General features: G+C 33.4%; 1 protein-coding gene across 1 annotated transcript in view; it reads right to left on the bottom strand.

The window, feature by feature from the left end:
* LAMA2 (laminin subunit alpha 2) overlaps positions 1 to 27,381 on the bottom strand; it is a 547,521-nt gene that overhangs the window by 291,242 nt on the left and 228,898 nt on the right. Inside the window, exons 9-12 of the mRNA XM_063098359.1 lie at positions 26,136 to 26,235; positions 20,939 to 21,099; positions 9,547 to 9,687; positions 6,992 to 7,165 (exon numbers count right to left, since the gene is read on the bottom strand). Of these exons, the coding sequence (XP_062954429.1) occupies positions 6,992 to 7,165; positions 9,547 to 9,687; positions 20,939 to 21,099; positions 26,136 to 26,235 (576 nt within the window). The remainder of the gene's footprint in view (positions 1 to 6,991; positions 7,166 to 9,546; positions 9,688 to 20,938; positions 21,100 to 26,135; positions 26,236 to 27,381) is intronic.

The raw sequence follows: 27,381 nt of genomic DNA, 5'->3' as shown, positions 1-27,381 counted from the left end.
TGGTAGTTTTCTGCCATGCATTTGCAACCTAATACTCTGGTTTCTCTTTACAGATATCTGTCATCTCTCTCTCTCTCTCTCTCTCTCTCTCTCTCTCTCTCTCTCTCTCTCTCTCTCTCTCTCTCTCTCTCTCCCTCTCTCTCTCTCTCTCTCTCTCTATCTCTCTCTCTCTCTGTCTCTCTCTCTCTCTCTCTCTCTCTCTGTCTCTCTCTCTCTCCTCTCTTCTCTGTTTCCCACAACCTGCCATGCAGCTCCCTTTTCTCTTGTATTCTGTAAATTCTAACTGCCTTGGCCTCCCTGAGCTCCAATCTTTGTATTTCTAATTGGCAAGACTGTGCTCAGTTTGGGTTTTCCCTCAATGCACCTCACCCTGGAAACTCCCCTCAGGCAATAATCTGGGGAAATCTACCTCATTTGTTTCTCTCTTCTCAGAGATTACAGTCCTATCCTATCCACTGTCCAGTGTTTAAAAACTGGTGCTTCACATTTGTTTCCCTCAAGTTTTCTTGTTGTATAAGGCAAGTAGGTAAATCTCCATCCTGTTATTAAATCATGGTCAGAAGCAGAAATACCAATCTATTATCTTTATGAAGATTTTTTAGTATAATTTTTGAAATTTTTGCCTTTGTTTCAACTGGTATTTTTACATATGGTGTGAGGTAGGAATGCAAAAATTGTTGGATTTTTTTCCTCTTCAAATAACCAATGGTACCAGAACCATTTAATGTATGGTCTATTACCATTTATCTGCAATGCTTATTTTGTTAAAAATCAATTATCCATTTATGCATGGGATAATTATAGGCTATTTTTTCAGTTCCACTGGTTTGTTTATTTTTATACCAATAACACTTTGCCTTAATCATTATATCTTTTAAAATAACTTCCAAGTATTTATATCAGATAAGGTCTGATTAAAACCCCGTCTCCAGCTTACCTTTAGGACTTCCATTGATTATTCCTGGTTCTTTGCTTTTCCATACAGATTTCCTTTTAATATTTATTGCTGTTATAAATGGCTTCTTTGTAAAGTGTTGTTTTGTTTTGTTTTTTGAGAACTGATTTGCTGATGCAAAGAAACACAATTGGCTTTTATATATTAATTTTGTATACAGTTCACTTCCTGATTACTTATTAATAATTTATCTGTAGATTCTCTTAAGTTTATAAAGCAGACAATCATATCATCTGCAAATGACAGTTTTTTATTTTTTTTTTCACTTCCTATATCTTTTATTTCTTATCTTACTGCACCATCCAGATCTTCTAGTACAATGTTAAATAGGAGTGGTGATAGTGAGAATTGTTTCATGTAGGTGATATTAAAGAATTCTTTTCACATTTTATATTAAATAAGGTATTTGCTATTGGTTTTTGTGTAGATATCCTCATCAATTAAAGTGCCTTTCCAATTTTAGTTTGCAAAATTTTTTGAACATCATGAATGTTTATTTAATTTAACCTATTTCTTTCTCTGGATCTATTGAGATAATTTTTTTTCTCTCTTTTAATCAGTCAGTATAGTCAATTACTTAAACTGATTTTCTGATATTAAACAAACCTTGACTCCCTATAATAACATCAACTTGGCAAGTTTAATTTAACTGTTTTTGTACATTGATGGATTTAGACTGAAATTTTTTTTAGGTTTGAATGTTGATTGATCTCAGTAAACAAAATAGACCTTGTGTTATCCTTATGGGAGGATTTTTTATACTACTGATTCAATTACTTTAATGTGCATCTAACTTTTTAGGTTTTTTCCCTTAAAGTCAATTTTATTAAATTGCATTTTTCTAGAAATTTATTCATTTTTCTAAATTATACTCACAAAAAATGATTATATTGTGTAACATTGAATATACTAATTTTCCTGATTTGAGCATCACATATTGCACACAGGTACTGATATTCAACACAATACCCCACAGACTTGTACAATCAATCATGTTTCAATAAAAAATAAGTAAATACATACATACATACATACATTATAATCAAATTTATTCTTTGTGGATTTTCATGATGCTCCGTTATTTGTTTATTTTCTGATACTCCCTTATTTGTTTGTTTATTCTTTGAAGTAATTTTAGTTATGTTCATTTTTATATTCCAAAAATTGTTTATGTATGACTTTACCTCCTTTTTTCTTGATTAATCTTTCCAGAGCTTTGTAATTTTGGGGGGTTTTATCCTGTCTATTGATATTTGTTTTCTATCTCATTCATTTACATTTATGTAAATTCATATCTTTATTATTTCCTTTCTTATGCTTTCTTTTGGATAAGCTGCTTCAGCCTCTATTCCAAAGCTAAATGCCTCACAAGAACTAACAAACATAATTGATCTAAAAAATGCTTAATCGTGCTCAATTGAAAAGGGCTAGACACATCTGGATTCCATTCCTGGCTCTATTCCTTCCTAGTTTGGATACTATAGTTTTTAGCTGCTCACTTGGGTCATGTATCTTAACATAGAAGAAAAGAGAAATTCACAAGGAAACTGAATATTTTAGGTGATATATTGGGTGAAGAATCTCTATAACCTGACCAGTAAATTCCTGACCAGTAAATTCTTACCAAGATAGCCCTAGATTATGTTAGTTATGTTGCCAACCATATCACAAACCAACTCATACTGACATTACTGTTAAGTACTCCTTGATTTTTCCCACCAAGTTGATATTAAACTGAATGCTTCCCTATCTCCTACTTGTTTAGTTAATCAATCATAAAAACTGATCTTTGTGCCTATTACATCTTATTTTAAAACACTATAAACAGAAGGATGCACATTAACATTAAAATGTTATTTTATATAATAATTTGCAATATTACAATTAGTGCTTTATAAATTTAGTTAGGAAAAATGTCAAGTAATACTATGACAGAACTATGTAAACTGAGTGATTTCTATGTTTGACCTTGAGTCCTCCTAGGTAGGCTATTTGCATAGTAGACTCCATTATAATTACAGGCAATAAATGAGTCCTTGGTTTTTTTGCTTTGTTTGGCTTTTTTTATATATTTATATTTTTACTTGCTCTTAACATTTCATTTGGTTTATTCCAGGCAGCAAATCTTGGTCCTACTCCATTGCCAAATCATTCTTGATGGGATCTGACTTATGGAATAAAAAAATCAGTCACAAGTAATGTGCCTTATTTATCTTTGTGGTCATCCTAGTCTCCACATGTATAATGCTCTTCTTAATTAATCTGTTTAATCCAAGACTTAAATTGGAGGAAATTATAGAATACAAATTATGCCACCAAAAGGAGAGTGGATCATACATGTTAGTGAGTTTTTCATTTTTTTTTAAACAAGATTGAAATCATCTTTCAACTCACACAAATCCTAACTCAAGGGTCATTTCTGAGCAATCTAATCAAAACCAGTTTTGAGTTTTTGCTTGTTTGTGTGAAGCATGTAGTTTTAATCACGAAGTATTTGTTGAACACCTTTTATGTGACAAGAACTACCCTGTCCTACAAATCTCAAACATCAATCTCCTTCTTCAAATCCACAGCTTTAATTTGGGATCTGTAAGGTAGAACTGGAAGTTAAGCAAGCGCAACAAAGGAGTTTACCAGAGATTACTTTTAGAAGCCAGATGCTGTTACAGCAGCAGACTCTCATAATGGGCATCTTAAGCTAGGCTATAGTATTCATGACAGCTACATGAAACAATTTAAAAGCTTCTCTAAGCTAGAAACAGAAAAATAGTGTAATGTAGAAAATAAGCATTGTTTTGTAAAGAAAAAATCATGTAAGATTAATTTATTAATGTTCAGAGACAGAATTTCTAACCTTAATGATAATGCAGGAACAATACACAGGCCAAGCCAGATTCTCTGAGAACTTTACAGATGCAAGGAGAATTGCTTTTGGAAGCTGCACCAACTAATTCAGACCACTAGGGTAACCTTAAGTAAATGACTATTTCAATGTTCCAGTAGCACTTAGTTTACTAAAGCAGTAAATTATTCCAACTCTGAAATTCCCAAACTGCTTCTTGAATAGCTGTAGCCTGTAGCAAACCAGCAGGATTCTTTGTCCTTTAGCTCTTTCCACTCCTGCCTGGTTCTATGCTTAAACAAATGCCCTAAAACTGAGCATTAACATTTGCCAGCATTTTGAAAATGAAATGTTGCCTAGTATAGCCCTATGGGTGTCTGACTTAATTCTCTGACTGTTTAGAATGAGGTGGGAAATTTAACACTTGATTGTGCCAATTGTGCCAAATATTCACTCACATATTTTAAAAAAAAGCATTTCAAGATTGCTACTGAGGAATTAATTTATAGTTGAGATCATGGGAATTTTTTAAATGGGCAGTATAAAAATGTGCCAATTTTTTTCTAGGCCTCATCCACTACGCACTCCCACACTTACAGTCATTTACGTACACTTCATTATTCCAAAGAGTGAAAATGGAAAAATCTTTCATGGAATAAAAAGTATTCCTTTGCTAAATTGGCTCATATTCTTCAATTTCATTACAATCAGGCAGACTTCTATGTTAGCGAAATGTGTCCCATGTGAGAGCACTTTTATTATTCGGGGTTTGGTTCCTAGAAAAAGACGAAAAGTATGTGGCATCTCCATTATAAGGGAGTATGCACAGTGGATCTCCCTTCTGTTACAAGTGGCCTTGTAACCAAGTGACTTGGAAAATGTTTGAAAATTAGTTATATAAATATTTAAGAAAAGCTAATAGCATCTCATAAATATTTTTCGCCTTAGGAATTAACACTAAAAAAGTGGAGGAGGGATTACGTACCCACAGCCTTCTGGTCACGAATGTAAATCAAATTCAGTATTTAAGCAGATGTACTAGTATCTCGATATACTATTTCTGTCAGATTCTGGCAATGGCTCTGATTTGAACAGCAATTACTGGTAAAGAACTTTGCCTTGACTATTTAGAAAAGTGGCTTTATCGAATTTACAAACAGGGCCCTACAATTTTCCATTTCCTTAGCAGGATATTAAATCAACCAAGCTAAGCATGTCATCACGACTATAATTTACGTGATGTGACATGACAGTTAAGATGTACTGTGGTAATTTCTGAGAGCTTGCAGTATTATTGTAGTATCAAAAATTTATATGGCTCTGTTATTAAGGCAAATTGTTTCATTCATACTGAGATATCTACCAGTAAACCACCACATCACTTTAAAAAATGTCTTCCATATTCAAACAATTTGCACACCCTGTTACAATGATTTTGTTCACTGAATGGAAATTGGAGCACAGGCAAGCACAGCTCTTGATGCAAAAATAATCTGCAAGGGAATAAGAAGAGCTTCATTGTGGGTGGTTATAAGAAACAGTTCAGCCAGGGTAAGGGGAGTTATCTTTGGGAACCAACAGCTACAAACAGGATGTCCAGATTCTTTGCTCTGATGCTATTTAATATCCCATTTGCTTGCTTTCCTTCTGTCAGTTTGATTTTCAGCCAACAGAAAGAAAAATCATATGACCAAAGAAGAAATGATGGAAAATACAGTAAAGAAAATTTCTATTATAAGCTGTCTTTAAATAAATTTCACCAATGTATAAAAAGTAAGACCTCTGAAACTCATCCAGTTTTGACCCAAGTCTCTTCTTGGATCTCCTCAGAGCAGTAAAATGAAACCAAAAAAAAAAAAAAAAAAAGTTTATTTATTTATTTTTTTTGGCAATTTTAAGCAGTAGAAATTCCAGTCTTATATGCTATTTTATTCTTGTTGGAAATACAGGAGGTTCCTAAATAAAATAAGATAAAATGACTTCTTGTCATTAAGGGCCTTGCAAATAAAAGTTTAATTAGATTTTTATTACAGCTATTGAATTTTATGCAACATATGCTGTCTCTTTTAAAATACATGTTCACTGAAAATGTGTTTTATTCATTTACATTATTCGTAATAGCATTTAGAAGCCTGTTAAAAATAAGATACTAGCCATGAGTTAAAATTTTCCAATCAGCTAAAACCACCAGTTACCATTCAATAAGTAGCATATGAGCCACTAAGTTTTTCTATTTCAATACTCACATGCCGTGCAAGAAAACCACTCCCTGTAAATATATTTTTATTTGTTTAATTAATGAGTATTTCAAAAAGTAACATTGTATTCTTATAGATGAAAACTAGGCTTAAATAGCATCAATTCACTAAGGAATTTTCCCATCACACCTTCCAGAGTGATAAGGTAATTTATCGTCTGACAAGGTATTAACTTTCACAGAACAAGCAAGTATTCACATTTAAAATTAAGACACCAAATTTTGTTTCCAACAAACTATTAGGCAAAATAAAATAAAATTCTAAACACCAGAGGGCCTATCTAGATAGAGTTAATCCACAACAGGGAAAAAAAGCCTGCATTTCTGAGGCTGCTGCATTTATTTATCTGTGTATGTTTTTGTATACATGTGAGTAGGCTTTAAAACAAACATGTGCTTTCAATCTGGCACTTTTAGGGTAGTTCTCTGTCTGAATTTCAGAAAATATGTTGTTTACATAAGTCTCATGGCAAGTATTAAATTAGTTATGTAGTAAATTTCTTTTCCAATTAACACTCATAACAGGTAGAAGAAAAAGTAGCTCTCTTGAATATCAGTTTTGAAATGAAATAGAAACAGATGAGGAAAACTTCAGTAAGTCTCCCACCATAGACAACTCTGAAAAACAGTTATTTTCAAGTAAACACAACACTGTTTCTTCCAATATCTGTAAATACCCTAGAGGTTCATTCATGTGTTCATTCAAGAAGTTTAAGCAGAACACCAGCGATATCAAGTTGTATACTAGGGATGCCATGACCCATTAAGGTCTTGCGTACATACTTTGCCTGTGCAACATGGGACAAATACCCAGCTCAATCTGATTTAGCTGGTTCTAGCAATCCCACGTTTCTTTAAAGAAATACTAAAGAAAATTCATGCTCATGATGGGTCATTTGCAGCAGAGTAGGGAGAAACAAGCACTGTATGGACTTACTTTGTTTCCCAGATATGGAGCTGGTGCACTCCAGTAGTAGCTGGGTGGCAGGGTCCGCCGGGCGTCCACGTTACTGATGCTGATCTGCTGAGGGGACTCGGAGTCGTCCTGCTGGGGAGCCACTTGAATGCGGCCGGAGATGTCAGTCAGATACCAGTTGCTCATGTCTTGTACCTTAGAAAAAATACACAATCATTAATTTGAAATAAAAAAATCCACCAGTTTCTTTTCTCTTGCATATTCCTTGCAGTGTTCATTTTTAGAAATAAAACAAATCTGTCAACATTTAGAAAAAAGTTGTGAATATCATTAAACATCATATGTACTCATATAGGCCCCCAATTTTTTCTTGATGTTTCTAGGAGTTTTGATGGTACCAAAAAATAACCTGTTTTTATTGATTCTATGCTTTCATTGATCCCACGCTTTTTTAAAAATTGTGATTCCAAATACTACTTTCTTAAAAATAGAAATTCATTCAAAGTTACACAATGGTTACAACGTTCTACCGTTTATCAAACAGTTGGACTTTGAATTTCATATTTTGCACTCCACTAGTAATTTCTTATTGCTTATGGGAAAAAATTTTCAAAAAATGTTACAGATGTATTTGTAAAGCAGAGGAAGAAAAGAAATAAAATATGAGGTACCTGAAAGGTGGCTTTTCATTGTGTTTCTTCCCCTCCCACTTTTTAAAATTTCTATTTTGAGGCTTAAGGACATTCAAATCCACCAGCCTGTTGCTATGACAACACCCCAGGATACTTCAAGTATTCCTTCCCAGAGGGTCAGAAGTGCTGTAGGGACCCATAGCCTAGATCTCTGACCCAGAAAAGGAAGGAGCCTTAAAGGAGAAATTAGGAAATGCATAATGATTTGCCTTTCCATGTTATACTTCAGCCAGGGGCAGGCATACAGCTGTATTTCTAATTTAAATCGTCCTACCTAGTGAGGACAAAACACGGGTTACTGAGGTAACCTGTGGCTTCTACTAGGTACCAGGGCCCTCCTAGACACGTGTGGGCTGCTTGCTGTTGTAGGTAATGGAAAGCAGGATGGTAATGGTGGCAATATGTGGCTGAAATATTTTTAATACTTTCTTCATGTAGAGATTGTTTGATTCTACTTGTCCCAACACTGTGGAATCACCGGGACTGCCTCGTTCAAAAGAGTAGATAGAGACCACATAAAAACATACTGGCTTAGCTAGACAATAAGTAATATATTTCTTCCTCCTCTTCCCTTTCCAACATCACCCCTTGGGCATTCTAAGACAGTTGAGTGGGCTTCAGTGGACCTAGTTTCTGGAGACCAAAACTTGAGTACCAGTTCTGCCCCTCAGTTAGCTGTGAAGCTTTGATATATCAATGGAGTAGTCTGGAGGGTGGAGTGGGGCTCTATAAACAAAATCAGGAAGTTAGAGAAGATGCCCATTTGTGGTTGATTCACTGAAGTCTGCTCCAAAAGCAATCAATTTGTTAAAGCATACATAAACTCAAATTTAGACATGAAAGTATAATCAGAAACTACCTATAATATTTCAGACTTGACTTAAAAATATGTTTGATTGTTGTGTTTTGGGATTAGTAAGCTGATTAAATTTGAAAGCAAGAAGATAATTTTTTGTAAATTACAACTTTGATCATGTCACTTCTCTGCTTAAAATCCTTCAAGGATTCAACCAGTAAAATATCCCAACTTCTCACAATACTCAACCCTGTAAAGTCTAATTTCTCATCCCCCATCTGGGCTTGTCTCACTCCAGCCTGATTCCTACCACTCTGTACTCCTAAGTCCAGCCACATAGGCTGTCTGAAATTCCCAAAGCTCCCATTCTCCTGGCACACTTCTTCTAGAGGGAGACACAGTGCTTTCTGCACAGAGTTGAAATGACAGTGAGGAATGTGGTGGCAGTGGAGGTAGAAAAGTAAATATGTTTATGCTAGAGGAAGAAAGTCCCAGGCACTATACTACTAAATAGGTAATAATTTAACATTTTTCAAACCAACCAAGAATGAAGGTATTGTCCAAGTTTAGTGCTCCCTTTTAACAATGGAAGATTCCAGGCAGCATCAACTAATAATGAAAGGCTGGTGGGTAATAAGTATTCTGTATGCAGATGATAAAGGAGTTTTTCTTAATTTGTTTTGAAAAAATATGGTGAATGAAAGATGCAATTCTTAAAAAAAAGAAAAAGATACATGTAATTCTTCTATCACAATCTCATGCTTTCTCCATCAAATCATGTGCCCTTGAAATTGAAACATTAATCCCAATATTGTTTCACACACTAATCATGGACACTGAAAAAGCTGGTGTCTATTTATTCTAAGAGGTTCCAGTCTACACATTGTTACAAAAAAAACCTTAAGGGCTTTGATCATAGCTAAAGACATAGCATTTGAAGAAAATCCCATCCCTATTTTATGATAATTTTAAGAAGAAGCTCACTGCAGGAAAAAAAGGTTTTTAAAAATTTCTTACAAAAGGACAACAGCAACATCAACAAAGAGGTCCCATGGAGCAGTGTGCAGAATTAAATGGTGTTTGCTTACATTGCCATAGGTCCAGTAGGAACTCTGACATCTGGTTGAAACCCCTGAACAGAAACACTTGTCACAACCTTTCCAATTATCCTCTTGCAAATTGAAGAAGCCGGATTTGCAACGACTGCAATCTTCCCCTTCAACATTCTCCTGTCAATAGAGAAGTGTGTTAGCAACAAACAAAGGTGCCCTTCAAAATTAAGAGTTGTATCCACGAAAAGTTGTATCCAAGAAAAGTATTAACTGTACATTCTTCATTCTACCTTCTCGACCACACAAAGTATAATGATATTTTTTAAAAATCTGCTCAAAATCTCCTTATTAAACTATATCCTTACTAATCACACTAGTGGGAAAGATTACCGGATGCTAATCCACTTTACTAAAACTTATACTTTTTTGATCTTCATGTTTGTTGAGAGTACAGAGTAAATGTCATGATAAATATAGGAATAAGTTAGAATGACTAAAATGGGGCCAGTTAGGTTCACCATTCTCTTGTACTGAGCTACTTCATCTGAGAACACGTAATATGTGATAAAATTAAAGATATTATACTAATACATAGATGTATAATGGAACATTGATATTACACCAATTGTAAAATACTTTTCAAATTACAGATTAAAAATACATACTTTTGAGGAAAGCATAAGAAATTGACAGAGAAACTAGGGCACGTATTCATAGTATTTCCCTGATCAGACTAAGCAGAAAAGAAGGAAAGTTTTTCCTGGTTAACATTTTCAGTGTTTTCTTTAACATATTGATATAGTTAGTTCATCATATAGTAATATTATGGGAAAAAATGATTCTCATTTGGTGACTTCTCTCTGGATTGGTTTTATTAATCCTGCATTTAGTATACTGAAAAATAATCTGTTTATAGGTGGCCTTAATAATGTAGACTCAGGCCAGAGAAAGTTAACTTTAAAATAAAAAACTGGAAAGAGTGTAATCTTTCAATTTAAAGAATTGCTAATCTTGACTGATACTTCTAAATGAAGACTCTCTGCTTTCCGGGACATACATTTTCAACATTTCCTAAACATGCATTTGTTCCACATTTCACCTTTTCATTGAATTCTCTTATAACCTCAGTTCTGAAGCTTTCCTTTTTCTTGGAGAACTAACTTCTCTCTCAACTGTGTTCATCTAGCCCTTCATACACTGCACTATTATAACCACAGAAAAGCAAAGCTAGTTCTTCTGAGATTGTTCTCTCCAATTATATAATCTTATTACATGGTATATAAGGTTATATACCATAATCTATTCAGTGGCAGAAACCATGTCTTACTTATCTTTATAGTCCCAGAAAATAACAGGGTTCCTGGTATAATATTGACCACTACCTTTATAAAATTTTATTGTTTCAATGTCTCTCTTGGTGGTTGTGTTTTTCGTGCATAGCGAAGAGCTATGCACATAGTGATGCTTAATAAAAATGTTTTTGAATAAACCAAGATTGGGCAGAAGATAGGGATGATAAAATGTAAGAACATGTAAGGAAAAACAGAAGAGGAGAGAAACATGGTATGAAAAAATAAAGAGAAATTTGTAAGAATAAACAAAGAGGTTCTCCTTAGAGCCAGGGGAATCATTTGTTTGAAATTAACGTTTTGGCTCTTAATTTCTGAGACCCATTTACAGTCTCAAGCACTTCTACATTAGTGGGAGTCTTAATGAGGGAGTGTCTCTAGTCCCATTTTGTGTGTTAAACTTTAGCATCCTGATATGTCACAATTTGTAGTATTGCCACTAATATTCTAGCCAGTTTTAATTTTTAAGGTAGATTTCAGACATTTTGAGATGATAGGTGTCAGCAAAATTAGTCAAACTAATTTCAGCCCTATAGTGACAAATAAATCCCCAAAGCACTGAAGTTGAGAACATCTTCAAAAGAGGACACAGGCAGGAGAGATGAAACATATCTATAATTATAATTTAGCTTATCCTGTTAAGGACAGGGTACAGCTGTTCTGTACACTGTGTTCTTATGTGCTTGGTCTAATCTGTTTTTCATTTACTCTCATTTGAAAGCTTACAATACCACTTTTCCGAGATTCAGACTGAGTTCCACAATTAGAAGTTTTAGACATTAGTTACATTTTCCTTAGCTCCATTTTTGCCTGGTAATATGACCTTGAAAAAAATATGATTAAATAATTGCATATTCAATTTACTTTAATGGCCTGAAGCAACACATTAGGGTAGGAATTTGAGGCACTATAAAGATGGGTGAGTCAAGGTTTCTGTCTTTAAAAACCAACATCTAGTTGGGTAAAAAGATACACTCACAATCAACTGTAATGCAAGGTAGAATATAGTAAGTACATCTCAGATAAATTAAATTATGGGAACACAGTGAAGGAAAAAATAATTCCTGCTACAAAGGCTTGAAGAGGCTTTTATGACAAGGGTGGAATTTGACCTAAACCTTGAAGCATGATTTAAAAATTCAACTTACTGGCAGAGATAGAATGAAAAACCCATGCTAGCAAAGATATTGGGAACAAAAATTAATTTTAAAAGTGAAAGGTTCATTCATTATTTATTATTTAAAAACAAATGGATTGAATACTTCTTATTTGCTAGGAACATCACATGGTACTTGTGATCCAGAGTTCCTGCCCTCAGATAATGAAAATTTAAGTCTACCCTAAGAGATATGGACCTTTTTCCTTAGGAATCAGTAAGTCATTAATGTTTGTCCGGTAGGAGATAAATCAGCAAAACTATACTTGAGTCACTTAAGTTGGCAGTAGCAGGTAAAATGTCTATGAAAAATGAGACATTGTAATAAATAAATCTTTCACTACTATACGGTACAGTAAAGGGTTAACTCTGGGTTTTGTGTGCTCAGACCCTGCACATTACAATGAATGTTATAATGTTATATGGTAATAACCTATAAACCCTTGCAGTACCCTACCTGATAATAGTGTCTTTGTATACCTGGGGGCCTATGGTCATACTGGATGTTTTACTCTAACATTGTGGTTTAGATGAATGCCTTGTTTTGTTCAATTGGGGGCTGTGGGCCATGCCATATGTGTTTGACCTCTGGGGATACTGGAGACTGAGTAGTTAAGGACAGTCATGTGGATTTTCTATATCTACATGACTGACACATAGGACTTGGGTGAGCTTCCCTGATTAGCATTTCTTCATCTGTGTTGCCACACATTGTTGGTGGGAGAATTAAGCACTCTCTGCAATTCCACTGAGCAAGGATAACTGGAAGTTTGAGTTTGGTTTCTCCTGGACTTTTCCCTGTGCATCCTTTATTTTTGCTGATTTTAATCTGTAGCCTTTCAAGTAGTAAACCATAACATGGATATAACAGCTTTTCTGAGTTCTGTGAGTCCTTCTAGAGAACCATCAAAACTGAAGGTGGTTCGGGGAAGTCCTGACACACCATACTAATGATGACAGCCCATCTACATCTATAAAAACATGTCAGCCAAGTGGTAATTTTGCATTGTCTATTGTGACACATCTTCGAGCCAAACTATTTTAGATCCTGTTACAGGTCCTCAAGCTAATCCTGCTCTATCTCCTCATGCCCAATTAACTTAAACCTTCCTCACAAATGATTATCATTTCTTACAACATGGGCACAGACCTTCCATAAGATTGCACAGTACGTTCACTTAATGCCACACTTTAATCTTCTAGACTCCCACTTTTTATTCCTGAGTCTACACCATACTTTTTCTTTAGTGAGTGGTAATTCCTACTAAATTAAATTTAATTTGGCCTGAGGCTGTCTCTGTACCTTGAGTCCCTACATAATGAACTGCAACCTAACTTAATATATAAACACACTGAAAATCTAACTTAGGAGTACATTTGTTATAACAGCTAACCAGGTCTCAGCCAATCACATGCAAACAAGTTTCAGCCAGTCACAGGCTGCCAACTGATCAGACCATGTCCGAATAAAGTAAATGCCTCATTGAAACCAATCAAGCTATTCCTGTACTTTATACTATTTTTTTGGTCTATAAAAACTCATGGGCCACAGTAGGGAGAAGAGCTGACTGAACCTCTTCTTGTTCTGAGTGCTGCCTGATTCGTCAGTCATTCTTTGCTCAAAGAAACTAAGTTTAATTTGACAAAAGTTTTTCTTTTACCATTCCTAATCAGACTGAGGTAGACTCCACATGATCCAAAACTTCTAGACTTTAGTTTTTCTCAGGCTCTACTACAGACAAATACTAAACCACAATTAAATAGTATATATGATGGTTATAGGACCTGTTCATGTATCTAGCCTTCTGACCTAGTTACAAGGCCTTTTGAGATTGGTAGGAAGATGGAGAATCAGGGAGAAAAATTTTTTAGCTCACTAGAGCTCTGCTTTCTGGATATGTCTCAATGTGTACAAAACTAACTCATCATGTCAGGTTCTACTTACTTTTTCTTTTTCAAAACTCCCTTGGAGAGGTTACATATCTAAGTAATTTCTTATTTAGAGGATTATTTCCAAAGTTTTCTTAGTTTAAAAAAGTGATTACAAGAGAACATCACAGTTTGATATTCAGTACATTTTATACATTTTAGAGTAGCAGAAATCAAACACAGAACATAGTACTCCAGGACTTTCAAGTGCACTTTTATAGAGACAAAGCTCTCTCACCCTCTATGCAATGTGCTATATATTATTATCTATATAATTAGCACTGTCATAGTAATAACATGATCTTGGCAGTCTGGGTCCTAATTCTTTTTATGGGTTTCCAGGGGCTTCTGGAATTTCTCTGTGACTCATCAGCCACTGTCATCCATGAGTCAGGCCCTGATTGCAGTCCTGATTCATTCTTGGAAGATCCTCTTGATATGAATGGCCCAGGACTTAAATTTTTTGATTCCTAGCTTGAGTGAATCATATGCTTTTGCTTTACGGGTGAGCTCTTTGAGCAATTTAATTTCCTTTGCTATCAATATCAAATTACTAATAAATGCTCTGCACATTATTTCTCATTGTTCCTTTATTCTTTATATTACTCATTCATTCATCAAATCATAGCTGAGCTACTATACACAAGGCATTATACTAGATACCAGAGGGTGTATAAAAATGTCCTCAAGAGGATTATAGCAAAGGAAGTGAGAGAAGTATGTAGACAAATACAATATGAGGTACAAGGGAATTGCTGCCCTAAGAGGAGTATAGAGAACATGCTCTGGGTCTTAAACCAAACTCATAACCAGAGTCCTCTATGCCTCTGAATGAAAAATAAGCAGAAAAGCTGTAGGGCTGAACTAACAAGATGTATCTCAAGGTTTCCATGATAGGATTAAAATAGACTGCTGTAGCACCATTCCCTTCAAAAGAAATGTTTCCTGATGTAAGAAGATTTATAGCTAGTAAAGGCTATTTATTGAAATAAGTAAATAAATAGATAAATACATTACAGTGAAGCCATCATTTTTGTTCTTTTCTTGCCATAATGATGATGAGAGTTTCAACTTCCAGCCCAAATGCTATTTCAATCATTATGAGATTTCTCTTTCCTTTAACTATTATTTTATCACTTCTTTATACTAATCAACTTTAAAAAGAGTTAGTAACATATAATCTGTTTAATTTTTTTAAAGTTGTTTTAAATGTTTATCTAAACAAAATGGGGTTTAACCTATTAAATCTGTCAGCATTTTCCATTGGGCAGCTCCTGTCAATCCAATAAATTCATTTTAATATTTTATTTGTTTAGAGTCCATTAGTGATTCTTCCCAGTATGCAAATTTAATGATAACTTTCACATTGAAACCTATGAAATAGGGTAATTTCCAGAATGCTCAATTCTTCCCCTCTAGGGATCAATATTCCCTTATATCACCATATTTTCTTAAAATCAAATATTCTACTTTCACTGTTTGTTTCTAGATATTATTCAAATTATTCTAATTGATTGTATTAGTAAAATTAAATATTAACTAATAGTAGTCAATTATTTTTCCATTGTGAATAATCCATATACTACACATTTTTATATTCTTACATATTCTGATATTAAAAAGTATCACTTCACTTTAGACAAATGTTCTCAACTTATTCAACCTTTTTTTCTTTTTCTTTTTTTTTTTTTTATGGTGGCTGGCTGGTACAGGGATCGAACTCCGGACCTTGGTGTTATCACCACCATGCTATAACCAGCTCAGCTAACCGACTAGACCCAGTCTAACCTATTTTTCATTATCATGTCCCAAAGGAGCCTGTGTAATCAAATTTTTCATAATCATCCACACCATGAAATTCTAGTGCTGCAGATATGCTGTATGCACAGATGCACTGTGTGAATATGTTTGCCTTATACACAGAATGAATATGATATTTTTTCCCCTCAAGAGCCAATTTTTATCTCCTTGGGGAGAAATGTGTGCATTAGACACATATTTCCATCACACATATTTAGCCAAATGTCTAATTAAATGTATTGTGGCCTACCCTACAAAAATATTTATAATGGCTGCCCTTTTTTCCTTTAGTACTCTTTTCCCCTTAAAACAAAATTGAATTAGAAAAACCATACTACGTTATTTTATTTTCGATTTCTTGAAGTCAATTACTGTTGGGTTGACATCAATTTTCTTTTTTGCTATAGTTTCCTCAATGTCGTTTCTCTCTGGAGATACAGAATCACAATAGTTTCCCTGTATTCTTTCTCATGAAGCTGCCTCCTTATAAATTAGGTACAATTTCAGCAGTACATGTGTAACTGTGATTGGTAGTCAGCTGGGAATTCTATTGACAAAGTAACCAGGAATATCTCTAGTGACATTTAAATTTGTGTGGTTGTGTGTGATAATTGCTTCAGGAATCTCACAGTCATGCCTAGCATTTTGGGTGTTTGTAGTCAATTACAGGTTTTCTTCTGTGATGGCCTTCATATTAATAGATCCTAGTATTAAAAGAAGTTAACAAAAGGAAGGATGATTAGTTAATTAGCAGTATTTGTTGAGTACTTACTCTTAAACACACTGTTCCAAGGTTAGATAATAGATAGTTGGTGGGTTAGAGAGAAAGAAAAGAAAAGAAATGAAAATTAGTTCTGACTTTTTACAAGCTTATCTTTTAATATTGTCAAAGAGAACCAGAGCCAGACCATAGTTAACGTGGTAAAAACAGATATTATTCAGAAACTATTGCAATAGGAAAAAAGTGACCTCAATACTTATATAGAACAGGGCTCCATTTCAAATACAGCAAAGATAAGTGGGGATTTGTAGCCAAGAGAAGAGGGTTAGTTAGTGGATGGAAAATTACTAAGAGGAAACATCAGTGGTAGGGGGGATTCTTGCTAAATCAACCTACCAGGACTCTGTTGAAGGTATGCCAAGGTGATCAGAGATAAAGGGTGATGGATTCTTAATAAACTAACTTAGCATGACTTTTGCTACAACTGGGCAAGGCTTGAAGATAGGGCCTGAAGAAGAGGCCTGTCAAAGAGCCCAGAGGAGCCTGTCTAAAGTTGATTAAGGAGAAATTCTTTGTCAATGTAAAAACCGGATTAACATAATATTATTTGAACTGTAACTGTTGCATAAGTCAAATTCCTACATGCACTTTTTATGCTAAAAATTTTACATCTGCAATTTACATTCAAGATCACTGGAGGTAAGATAGATATAAAATAGAACTGCAAATTGTGAAAAAAATCATAAAAGAAAAAAAGGTGTGAAAAGTGATTATGGCACGAGACTGATTTATATTGGGGGATGGAAAACAGCTGCCGATGGAGGATAAGATGAGCCTTGAAAAATGCCTGGCTATGGAAGGGGTGAGGGCTATAGATGAGGTTTTCCAAGCAGTCTGAATAGAACCTGTAAAATTCCAGAGTTACAAAGAGCTTGGTGGCTGAAGGAATTTAAGCAAGGTTGGAAGACAGAGAGGTAAGTCAAGGCCAGATCACATAGTCTTATTGGCCAGTAATGGAAAGTTCAATAAAAAAACAAAGCAAAACAATATTAAAGCACAGACTTTGAATTTTAATCTTTTACTTCATTATTTTATCTTTTCATTATAAGACTTTGATAAAAACAAAAGCACATATTTCTACCTAGATCAAAGTCAATTTATATTATTGATCAGATCCTACAATCCAACTGACTTTGAATGGACAATATGACACCAAACTGCAAATGGGCCAATTTCTAGCATGTGGTACTGGACAGAAACAAATACCGGGAGTCAGACATCACTTACATCCAATTGGTATGTCATATATCTGAGACTGACTTCCTTCTTGTAATTCATAAGAAGAGACAGAAATTTTAATTATGCATTAATGCATATTTTAATTATGCATAAAAATTTTTAAAATTTCTGTGCTTTCATATTTTGAAATACAATGAAGATGATGTCCATTAATATCACTGTCTAAACAAAGCTATAAGAAAAAGCCTTATGTGTAAAGGTAATAGTGTAGTTGACATTGTATTCAGAATTTCATTCACTTCTTTTATAATCTGAAATTTCTTTTTACTTTCAATTAAAAACTTTTTAAATTAGGAATTATTTTAAAACATAAGCAAAGCACATATAACATCCATTACCCACAACATAGAGGTAAAAAATATTTACATCTTACATATTTGCTTCAGATATATTTTTAAAGGAATATATCTTAGACAGAATTGAATCTCATTTCACTTCTGTTCTAGTCCCTTCCCTCTTTCTCTAGAGTTAACTGCTATTCTGAAATTAGTAGATAGTACATAAGTGTATTTAAATTTTTTATTATATGTGTGTGACCACAAACAATATAGAATTGTTTTATGTTTTACAAATTTACATAAACGATAAATGTGCAAATTTTCACTGGTTAATATGCATTTTGGAGATGAATACTTATATAGACCTTGTTTCACTTATAATTTATATTCTTTCTGTTTATAAGTAAATGCTATTCAAAGTTACTAACTTTGATATCAATATATAGACATTTATGTATAACAAGATACTTCAAAAAGTTCATGGCAAAATAGAATTAAAACATAATACAAATCTTTCCATGAACTTTTTGAAGGACACTTGTATTCTTTCTATTCAGTCAAAAAGCTATCATTTTATTTGAATTTAAGTCTCTAGTATTTTAGTCACCCTAAAATTTTGCTTCTTAAGCATTTTGATCCGTGCTGTTTTTAACAATCAGTTGACGAACCTATGTCAAATCACGTTTTTGTGAAACAGTATGAACTATCACATTGCTCTCTATGTTAATAAGTGTCATTCATTTAAATTGTATGAGTATTTTGTCAAAATAATAGGCTTTATTATTCTTATAAACAACAGGTTATAGACAATTATAGTACATTGCATATACATTGCAATATAATTGTGATATTGTGATATAATTTTGTGATGTAATTTATATGCTAGATGCACGTAATTTGTAATTTTTACAATTACATAGATATTTTATAAATATATATTATATATATAAAGATATTTTCTGCAAGTTTTTATCGTAAGTAAAACTAGTTTATAACAGCTTGCAGTTTTCTATTTAAAATATTACATTTGAAAGGCATTTCTCTTAATGATTCTATTTACTTAATTTTTCATTATCTTTTATGATTTCTTAATTGCTGTTTATTGTTGCGTTTTAATTGTCTGTGTAAATCTTCAAGTGCCTTCGCAGGAGGCATTTTTATTATTAGGATTATAATCTCTCTCGGCACAATATTGTCAGACACAGAGCAGGCAGTGAGTGGCTCAGGGAGCTTTCCCTCGGAGCTCTGCTGATCACTACAGCTCTCTGGTTTTAGCCTTTCTCGCTCTATTTACCAAAGAAAATGAACTCATTTGTTGCTCTTTCCTTGGAAATACCAGACATCACCATTTTATGAATGGTAGATACATAAAAATCCTTCCCTTTTTTTTTTTTTTTTTTCCTGTTTGATTTCTTATGTTGTAGACACTCAGGAGGTTGGGAGGTTTGCCTTCCATTTTAATCTTAGCTTTGCCTTCCTTTATTTGAGTAAATGGTAAAGGTTAGAGATTTTTGTGGAGTTTTAGAAAAGGAATAAAGCACACACAAGATATGTTTTGATAAATGTTAGAGAAGATGTACTAAGAACCTGTAGGACTGCCAAAAAAGGCATTCGGAATAGAGAGGGGAGGTGTCCTAAGCAAGCAATCACTCCCAGACTGCTATACAATCTTGGTCTACTGGAGCAATTTTTCATTTCAGATAATATTGGAATAAAATGTACTAGATCTAGAAAATTTACTGCATTCCAGAACATGACAACTTGAGGACTTGCTTGCGGACTTCTGCTTACTTGTGTAGATAGAGTTTTACAGTTTTTGTAGTCTGAAATAGATACCTAAATTGCCCTTGATAGACATATACCTATTATGTAACTATTATAATGTTTAGCTTGGTATTTCAGATATTTTTATCCCAACACATACACACTTAACATTAAAACTAATATTTGCTACTTATATTATGGCTTACTGTTTATACACACACACACACACACACACACACATCAACTATAAGCATATATATTTTATAGCTGCCTACATAAGACTAATGAGTTAAGAGAAAAAAAGATTTTTAATAAGGTTCCATCTATGATTAAAAACAAAGGAAAAAAGAAGTAACTTCCATTGTTAAATCAGTATGGCATGTTAACATTTTCCCTAGAATTATTCATTTTCTCAGCTAATGTAACTATAAATTGTTTGATCAGAACATTATGGATCTAATTACTATAGCTAACGTAAATCAGTCTTATAATTTTAGACTTGTACATGCCTTTATGTTTCCCCTAAGTGTATTAGCTGCAGGTGTAATGTATCCCTTGGTGTTAACATGATGTGTTATCAGAAGACCATGTTTGACAAAGTTACATTTCTAAAAGCACTCGTGGGAGAAAATATTGAGCCTTTAGTCAATTGTCTAGGCCTTCTTACATTTTTGGTAACAGAAGAGATTAAATATGGTAAGTATTTTAAGACCTATCTGGGTTCAAACTTCAGAAGATTATTTAAAGAAACACTTGACAGAATTCTTTTCAGAAATAGATGCAAAGGTATAGTAGATTTGAGTGTGTTATAGTTTTAAAAGGTTGCTACTTTAAGTGCTGTACACTTTTAAATGGACAGACTAGATGGGCAATGGAAGGAAAATGTTTTTGTTATAAAATGACACAGACTCTTAAAGGGACTTATCCGCTGTGTATTTACTGGGTTTTAGATAAATGGTGGTGATTTACAAATGTCTTTCTGTAGTGAACCTGGTAGGCATTTAAAGGCACTTATAGGTGAATATTTACAGAAGAACTTGTTACAATTGCTTAATGCCAGCAGATATAAGAGAAGCCAAGGAAAATAACCTTCTCTGTTGACAGTGGGGCATTACTGGAATAAACAATGTACCTTGCAGTTACAGGGTCCAAAACAAGGGTCCTCATTTGTGCTCCCTAAGCCACTGCAGTTGCAGGGCTTGCAGTCTGGGTAGCCCATGTAGCCCCTGGCACACCGATCACAGCTCACTCCTCCAAAGCCAGTTTTGCAATGACAGGATCCAGGTGCCAGACCTAAGGGAAAATAAGCCACATGTCAACATTTTTAAAACTAGATAAATTATTTAGTTCTTAAGGTTTTAATTATAGTAAACTTTAAAAACCTATTTTGACACAAAAATTAGGTTCCTAATATATATCAATAAGGAAAAGATAAAACCAAAAGGTATAGGATTTAACTAGAAGCTTGTGCAATTATGTTAACATAGCATTTTAAAAGTACCTTTAGGGCCGAGCCCGTGGCGCACTCGGGAGAGTGCGGCGCTGGGAGCGCAGCGACGCTCCCGCTGCGGGTTCGGATCCTATATAGGACTGGCCGGTGCACTCACTGGCTGAGTGCCGGTCATGAAAAAGACAAAAAAAAAAAAAAAAAAAAGTACCTTTAAAACTAATTTAAATCTCAAAGCATCTACCAAAACTAAGGCTATAAAAAAAATTGTAGCAATGATCAAGGAGTAATTTCCAAAACACTCAGGCTAATGACACTACAGTGAGAAGAATAAGTAGTCACCTGTGCATACCTGATGGCTCATAAAACAATCCTGCCCCACCAGACTATTGCAAGGTGGAAAAGAGCCTTGAGAGTAAAGATACAGTACTTAAAACAACAACTTAACAATGATAATTCTACAGACAACATTGCTGGCAGTATTACAAAAGAAAAGACTAAAGGTGTTCATGGGAATCAATATTTGGGGGATAAATGAAGAAATAGAAGAGAAAAATAAAAGCAATGTAAATGTACCTTTTTTTAATGCAGAGAAATGCAAGAGACATTCTTTTTTTTTATACTGTGTGGAATTTATTATTATTATTATTATTATTATTATTTTTACATTCTACGAAGTTGTAGCAGAGCAGTTGGGGGGGAGAGGGAAAAAGGGAAGGAAATGGGATAGAAGAAGGAGGAAGGAGGAGGGGTGGGATTGAGGCCTCTGGCACCCCCCTCATTCCCACAGGGGAGACCAGGGGCTTCCAGCAGTGGCTTGGTCATTGCTGGGCTGGGTGCAGATGTCAGGCAGGTGTGGCAAAAGCCCTCGACCCCCACCTCCCCAGCTCGGGAACCCAGGGCCCTTCTTGCTGTGGCTTGTTGGTCGTTGCTGGGCTGGTTGCATGTGACAGGGGGTGTGTGGCTGAGGCCCTTGGCCCCCCATCACCCCAGCTTGGGAGAGCCCACGGTGCTTCAACTAAAGGCAATTTTTTTATTGATACCGTTGATTAGAAAAATAGAAAAAATGTAGAATGAATGAATACAAGTTAAAGAACTTCAAAATATGGAAAAATATAAGAGCAAATCAAAGAAATACAGTCCATCAGAAAAGAGAAAGGAGGTGAGAAAAAAGCAAGGAAACATTGTGGTAAGAAAGCATAAAGCAGAATGACAGAAATAGTGTCAAACATATGTACTAAACGTATATAAATGAGTTAAATAGACTAACTGTTTCTATTAAAAACATTTGCATAGAATATGCACAGGAAATACACAAAATGACCAGAAATATAAAAATAAAAGAACATAAGTATACATTAGGAAAGCAAATAGAAAAGAAAAAAACAGTTGCACTAATATTAATTAGGGCCAAATTAGAATTTAAATAAAATAGATTCAATAGGAAAAGCTCTCATTTTACACTGATAAAGATGTAATAAAAAATTGATTTGTTATTTTATTTATGTTTTAAATAAGCACTAATCATAAGTACAAAAATATATAGATAACAAAAGATACTGGAAATCAAAGAAAAATTGTTCAAAAATCAATGACTGAGATGACATTAACCTGCCCACTTTAAATATTTACAGATGAGTTAAGAAAAAAAAAACCCATAAAATCTGACAATCTAATAATGTTGAATTATATATTGTATGGTACATTAAATATAAATATTTACCATAGCTTATCATTGTCATCATTGACTAATCTACAAAAATGTTCAACTTATCAAAGCGGAAATTAAGGCTTATTTTCTAACATAAATTACAACTTCTAGATTTACATCAAACGCTTTAATAAATTAGGATTGAATTAATTTTGAATATCAAACATGACAGTAGAATTTTACACAAAATTCAACAACTCTAAAAATTAATAAGTAAATATCCCTCCTTAATAATTACTGGGTTAAAGAGAAAATAAAAACTTTAATTGCAAATTAAATAGTTTTCTAAGTAGAATATAATAGCAGTGAGAAAGAAACTCAGAAATGTTTATCGAACATGGGAAAACTGTAACCAAAAGTAAACTTACAGGCCTAATATAGTTCTATTATTTAAAAAATATATAAATAAATTAAAATTTAATTCATGTAATTATAAAATAAGATAAAAACAAAATGAACACTACAGTAGAGAATATAAATTTGAAAAACAGAAGAAAAGCAAGCAGAATTCCAGATAGATTATGAAATTAAGTACAATAAAATGAAATCAAACAAATGAAGAAAATATAGACATTTGACTAATTTGGGGATAGATGAGAGTTTTAGGATTATAAAGGCATATAAAAAATCCAACAGAAAAAATTAAAATATACAGTAATCTCAGCATAGTGTCATTATGATAGCTAAAAAAGGTTATCTGAATTTGATAGCTGATTATATAAAAAAAATTTTTTTTTTTTTTTGTCTTTTTCGTGACCAGCACTCAGCCAGTGAGTGCACCGGCCATTGCTATATAGGATCCGAACCCGCAGCGGGAGCGTCACCGCGCTCCCAGCGCAGCACTCTCCCGAGTGCGCCACGGGCTCGGCCCTATATAAAATGTTGTTAAGTTCTGTGTATTACAAATCTTTGTCAACAACAATGAGACACAAAGCAAATCTGGAAATTGTATATAACAAATATAACATACTATTATTGTGTTTTTAAAAACAGCTCTTACAAATCTATCGGGGGAAACTACTTTACACCCCCTCCCAATGAAAAAAAAAATTTCACGGAAGAAATATGTATTTCCTTAAAAATCAAGCTAATGCCAAGAAGAGACTGGAATATCATTTCTTACTATCTGGTTACCCAACCTAAGAAGTTCAAATCATTAGACCACACCTTTCCCAAAGAGATCATCAGATGAAGGTAAAAATGTATTATGAGTATGTGTCCAATTTTTCAACTTAGGTCTATATTGAATGATATGTATCTAATTATAATATTACAAATCTTGACTATTAGATTTAAATTTTAAAATTAAAATAATTAATTAGTGGCCTAGAATTGAATATAACTGTTAAAATCTTTGAAAAGATAAATATGAAATTGGCAGACACTGCCAAGTGGTGGAGAATGTAGGGATGGTTTTCTTCTGATCTTGCACAGTAGGACCTCAAAGACAGAGTGTAAACTTAAGATCATGAAATAGAGATTTAAGCTTTCTATTTAATATGGTAAAGATACTGTAAAAGAAATACATAATAAAAAGGTATAAATGGTGAAGAAAAAGAGGGAGGAGGTGTGAATGAAACATTTCTTTGCCTTTCAAGGTGAAGAGTCAATAGGGAATATTTAATGGCAACAAAAATAAAAAGAATATTACTTAGATATTGGAGGTAATTCACGAAAGAACTGAACAGGAGAAAATGCTTGATATGGTTAAACTTGGAAATAGGACTGGGGATCAATAGGTTGAAGAGGACACTATTGCTATTTATTTTATTCCCTTCCTTACCTGTTAAAAATTTATTTTGCTACATATTATTTTTATAATCGAAAAATATTTATATACAAAAGTCTTTATCAAAGCATTGCCTACAGTAAAAATCTGAAACAATCTTAATGTTGAGTAGGTAAATAATTATAGCACAACTATATAATGATGTATTATTTCGGTCCTAAAACCAGATTTCAGAGAAATTTTTAATAGATTTGGGAAGAAACCCATGTAAAATCAGAAAGAGCAATATCAAGAATTTCTCTATGCATTATGACCAAAATATACAAAAATGTTAATAGTGGTATCCTTGCTGAATTACCACTGCATTGTATATTTATTTTTCTATTTTTATTTTATTTATGTTTTATTTTTTCATTTCTTTTATAACTTTCTCAATGATAATATACTTATCATTTAAAAAGGGGAGGGAGACTTAAGTGACATTAGTGAGAATAATGATTTAGTTGTTTCCAAAAAAAGGAAAGGGGGCTTAAAATGAAAAATGACCATTTGAATATTAAAATAAATCAGTTTTTAATATTTTAGGATTTAATATTCAAATTGATAATTCTACAGTTTAATTTTAAAAAGGCAGGCTAAACTGTGCCAAAGAAGCACCGCCAGTCTTTTTACCTCTAAAGTCATTAGGGGAAAAAACCTACATCCTAGCCGTGATTAATTTTACACTTTCCAAAGAGGAGACCACCTCACTCTTCGAGATGTAAAGAAACTGTTCCAGATACATCCTATGAATTCTCTGCTTCAATTTGGCAAGCAAGTAGCTGGAAGTAGCTCCCAAACATTTTACATCGAGTTATGCTGGCATCTGATTCCTGAATGTTTGGAGTTCATCACTTATTCCTCAAAGAAAGTTTTTGGCTTAAATTAGTGTCAGTCTCTTTCCCTTCGTTTACTCACAACTGCTGCCTTTTCTAGTCCTTCATGTGCACTTCTTGCTTTCGATATTATTGCCTACATGTCTCCTCTATCTGCTCTTCCCTTTGCAGCTCACGTCCCCCTCAATGAGTGTTTTCATTTCACACTAGAATCCGTAGAAACTACAACACAATTAATAAATAACAAGACAAAAATTACATACGCCACAGATTTGTGTTTGACTCTCTCTCTCTCTCTCTCTTTCTCTGTGTGTGTATGTGTGTGTATATATATATATATATAAACATCAAAACAAATGATTCAACTCCTCTTGCTTTCAAAGCATTGTAATTAAACATGAAACTAATTATTGAGATGAATATAAAACTGCTTCCTGGAGGCAACTCTGATAGATTTAAGAACATTTATTACATGAATGAAATGTACTGCAGAATGTTCTGAAAATAATCCTATGTGGCTTTGAGTTGTTCTCTCCTAAGAGCAGTGCTGTCTACTACAGCTCTCACCTCGTCGGGCACGTTTCTCATCCTTTACACAGACTTCATTTAAGGAACCGACTGGATCACAATGACATGGCTGGCATGGTCTTGGGTAATTTGGAGATACCTAACAAAAATATTAAAATGCTTTGAATCAAGTGTAATAAAAACAACAATATTTTTCAAATTGGCAAACTTTTAAGGACAATTTAATTTTAATAATAACGTAACAAAAAAATTGAGAAAATTATAAGAAATTACCTTTAATACGTTTGCAATTTCTAAGATCCAATTCTTTTAAATAGATACACAAAAGTAAAGAGGATAGTATAATAAACACATATATTTGGTACCTAGATTCAACAATGGTCAAGATTTTGCCATATAAGTTTTATCTCTTTTTATCCTTTGCTGAGTTTTTTAAAAGAAATCCCAGACAAAGAACCTTGAATTCCTACATATCTCAGGATACAACTGTTTTATTACCACAGTGTCACTATCATAACAAAGAAAAATAACAATGTATGTTTGGTGTACTCTAATATATATTCCATAATAAAGTTTTTCTGATTGCTTTGTTTTTTATTACAACAGAGTCAAATTAGCAATGCAAAAAGTTTCCCCCAGATTTATTTTTCAAGAACTTTTCTCACATTGATCATGGTAGCATTAATTAAATAGAAATTTATATTTGGTGGTTGAGAAAAGATAATATTAAATATTTAAGTTAAAAATTTGACTTTCTGTGAGGCCGCATAACCCGGGAAGAAACAATGTGGATTCCATAATTAGTAAAACTTGAGATCATATCCCAGTGAGACCACTTACTGGCTTGTGCAGTTTATTTCCTTGTAACATGAGGATAATAATAGCAACTACAGTAATGTTACATAAGTTAAAATGAAAAGGAATAACATATAAAGCATCTCATAAGATTCCTGGCATATATTAAATACTTAATATAACTAGTAGCTTTTACTGTTGGGTTATTTTAATTAAACAAACTTAGACTGTTCTAATATACTGTATATAAAACATTTATTTTCCAGATGGAATAACAAAAGAACAAAAAAATTAAATTAGTTGCCTAGGAAATACTGAAAATACTGCTGAAATAAAGACATATATTAACATACACATGTTAATCCCCCCATGAAATATAGCTTTCATATATGTATATATCTAGACTTAATTTACAAATGGAAATTTGCTTGCTAGTATAAATCAGATTGTTAAAACTTTAGTTATTTTCATATCTGACTGAATATCAATC

The sequence above is a fragment of the Cynocephalus volans genome, chromosome 5, assembly GCF_027409185.1.
Source record: "Cynocephalus volans isolate mCynVol1 chromosome 5, mCynVol1.pri, whole genome shotgun sequence".
NCBI classification, from domain to species: domain Eukaryota; kingdom Metazoa; phylum Chordata; class Mammalia; order Dermoptera; family Cynocephalidae; genus Cynocephalus; species Cynocephalus volans.
Note: the sequence above shows the minus strand (reverse complement) of the source record. Positions and strands in the feature narration are given on the sequence as shown.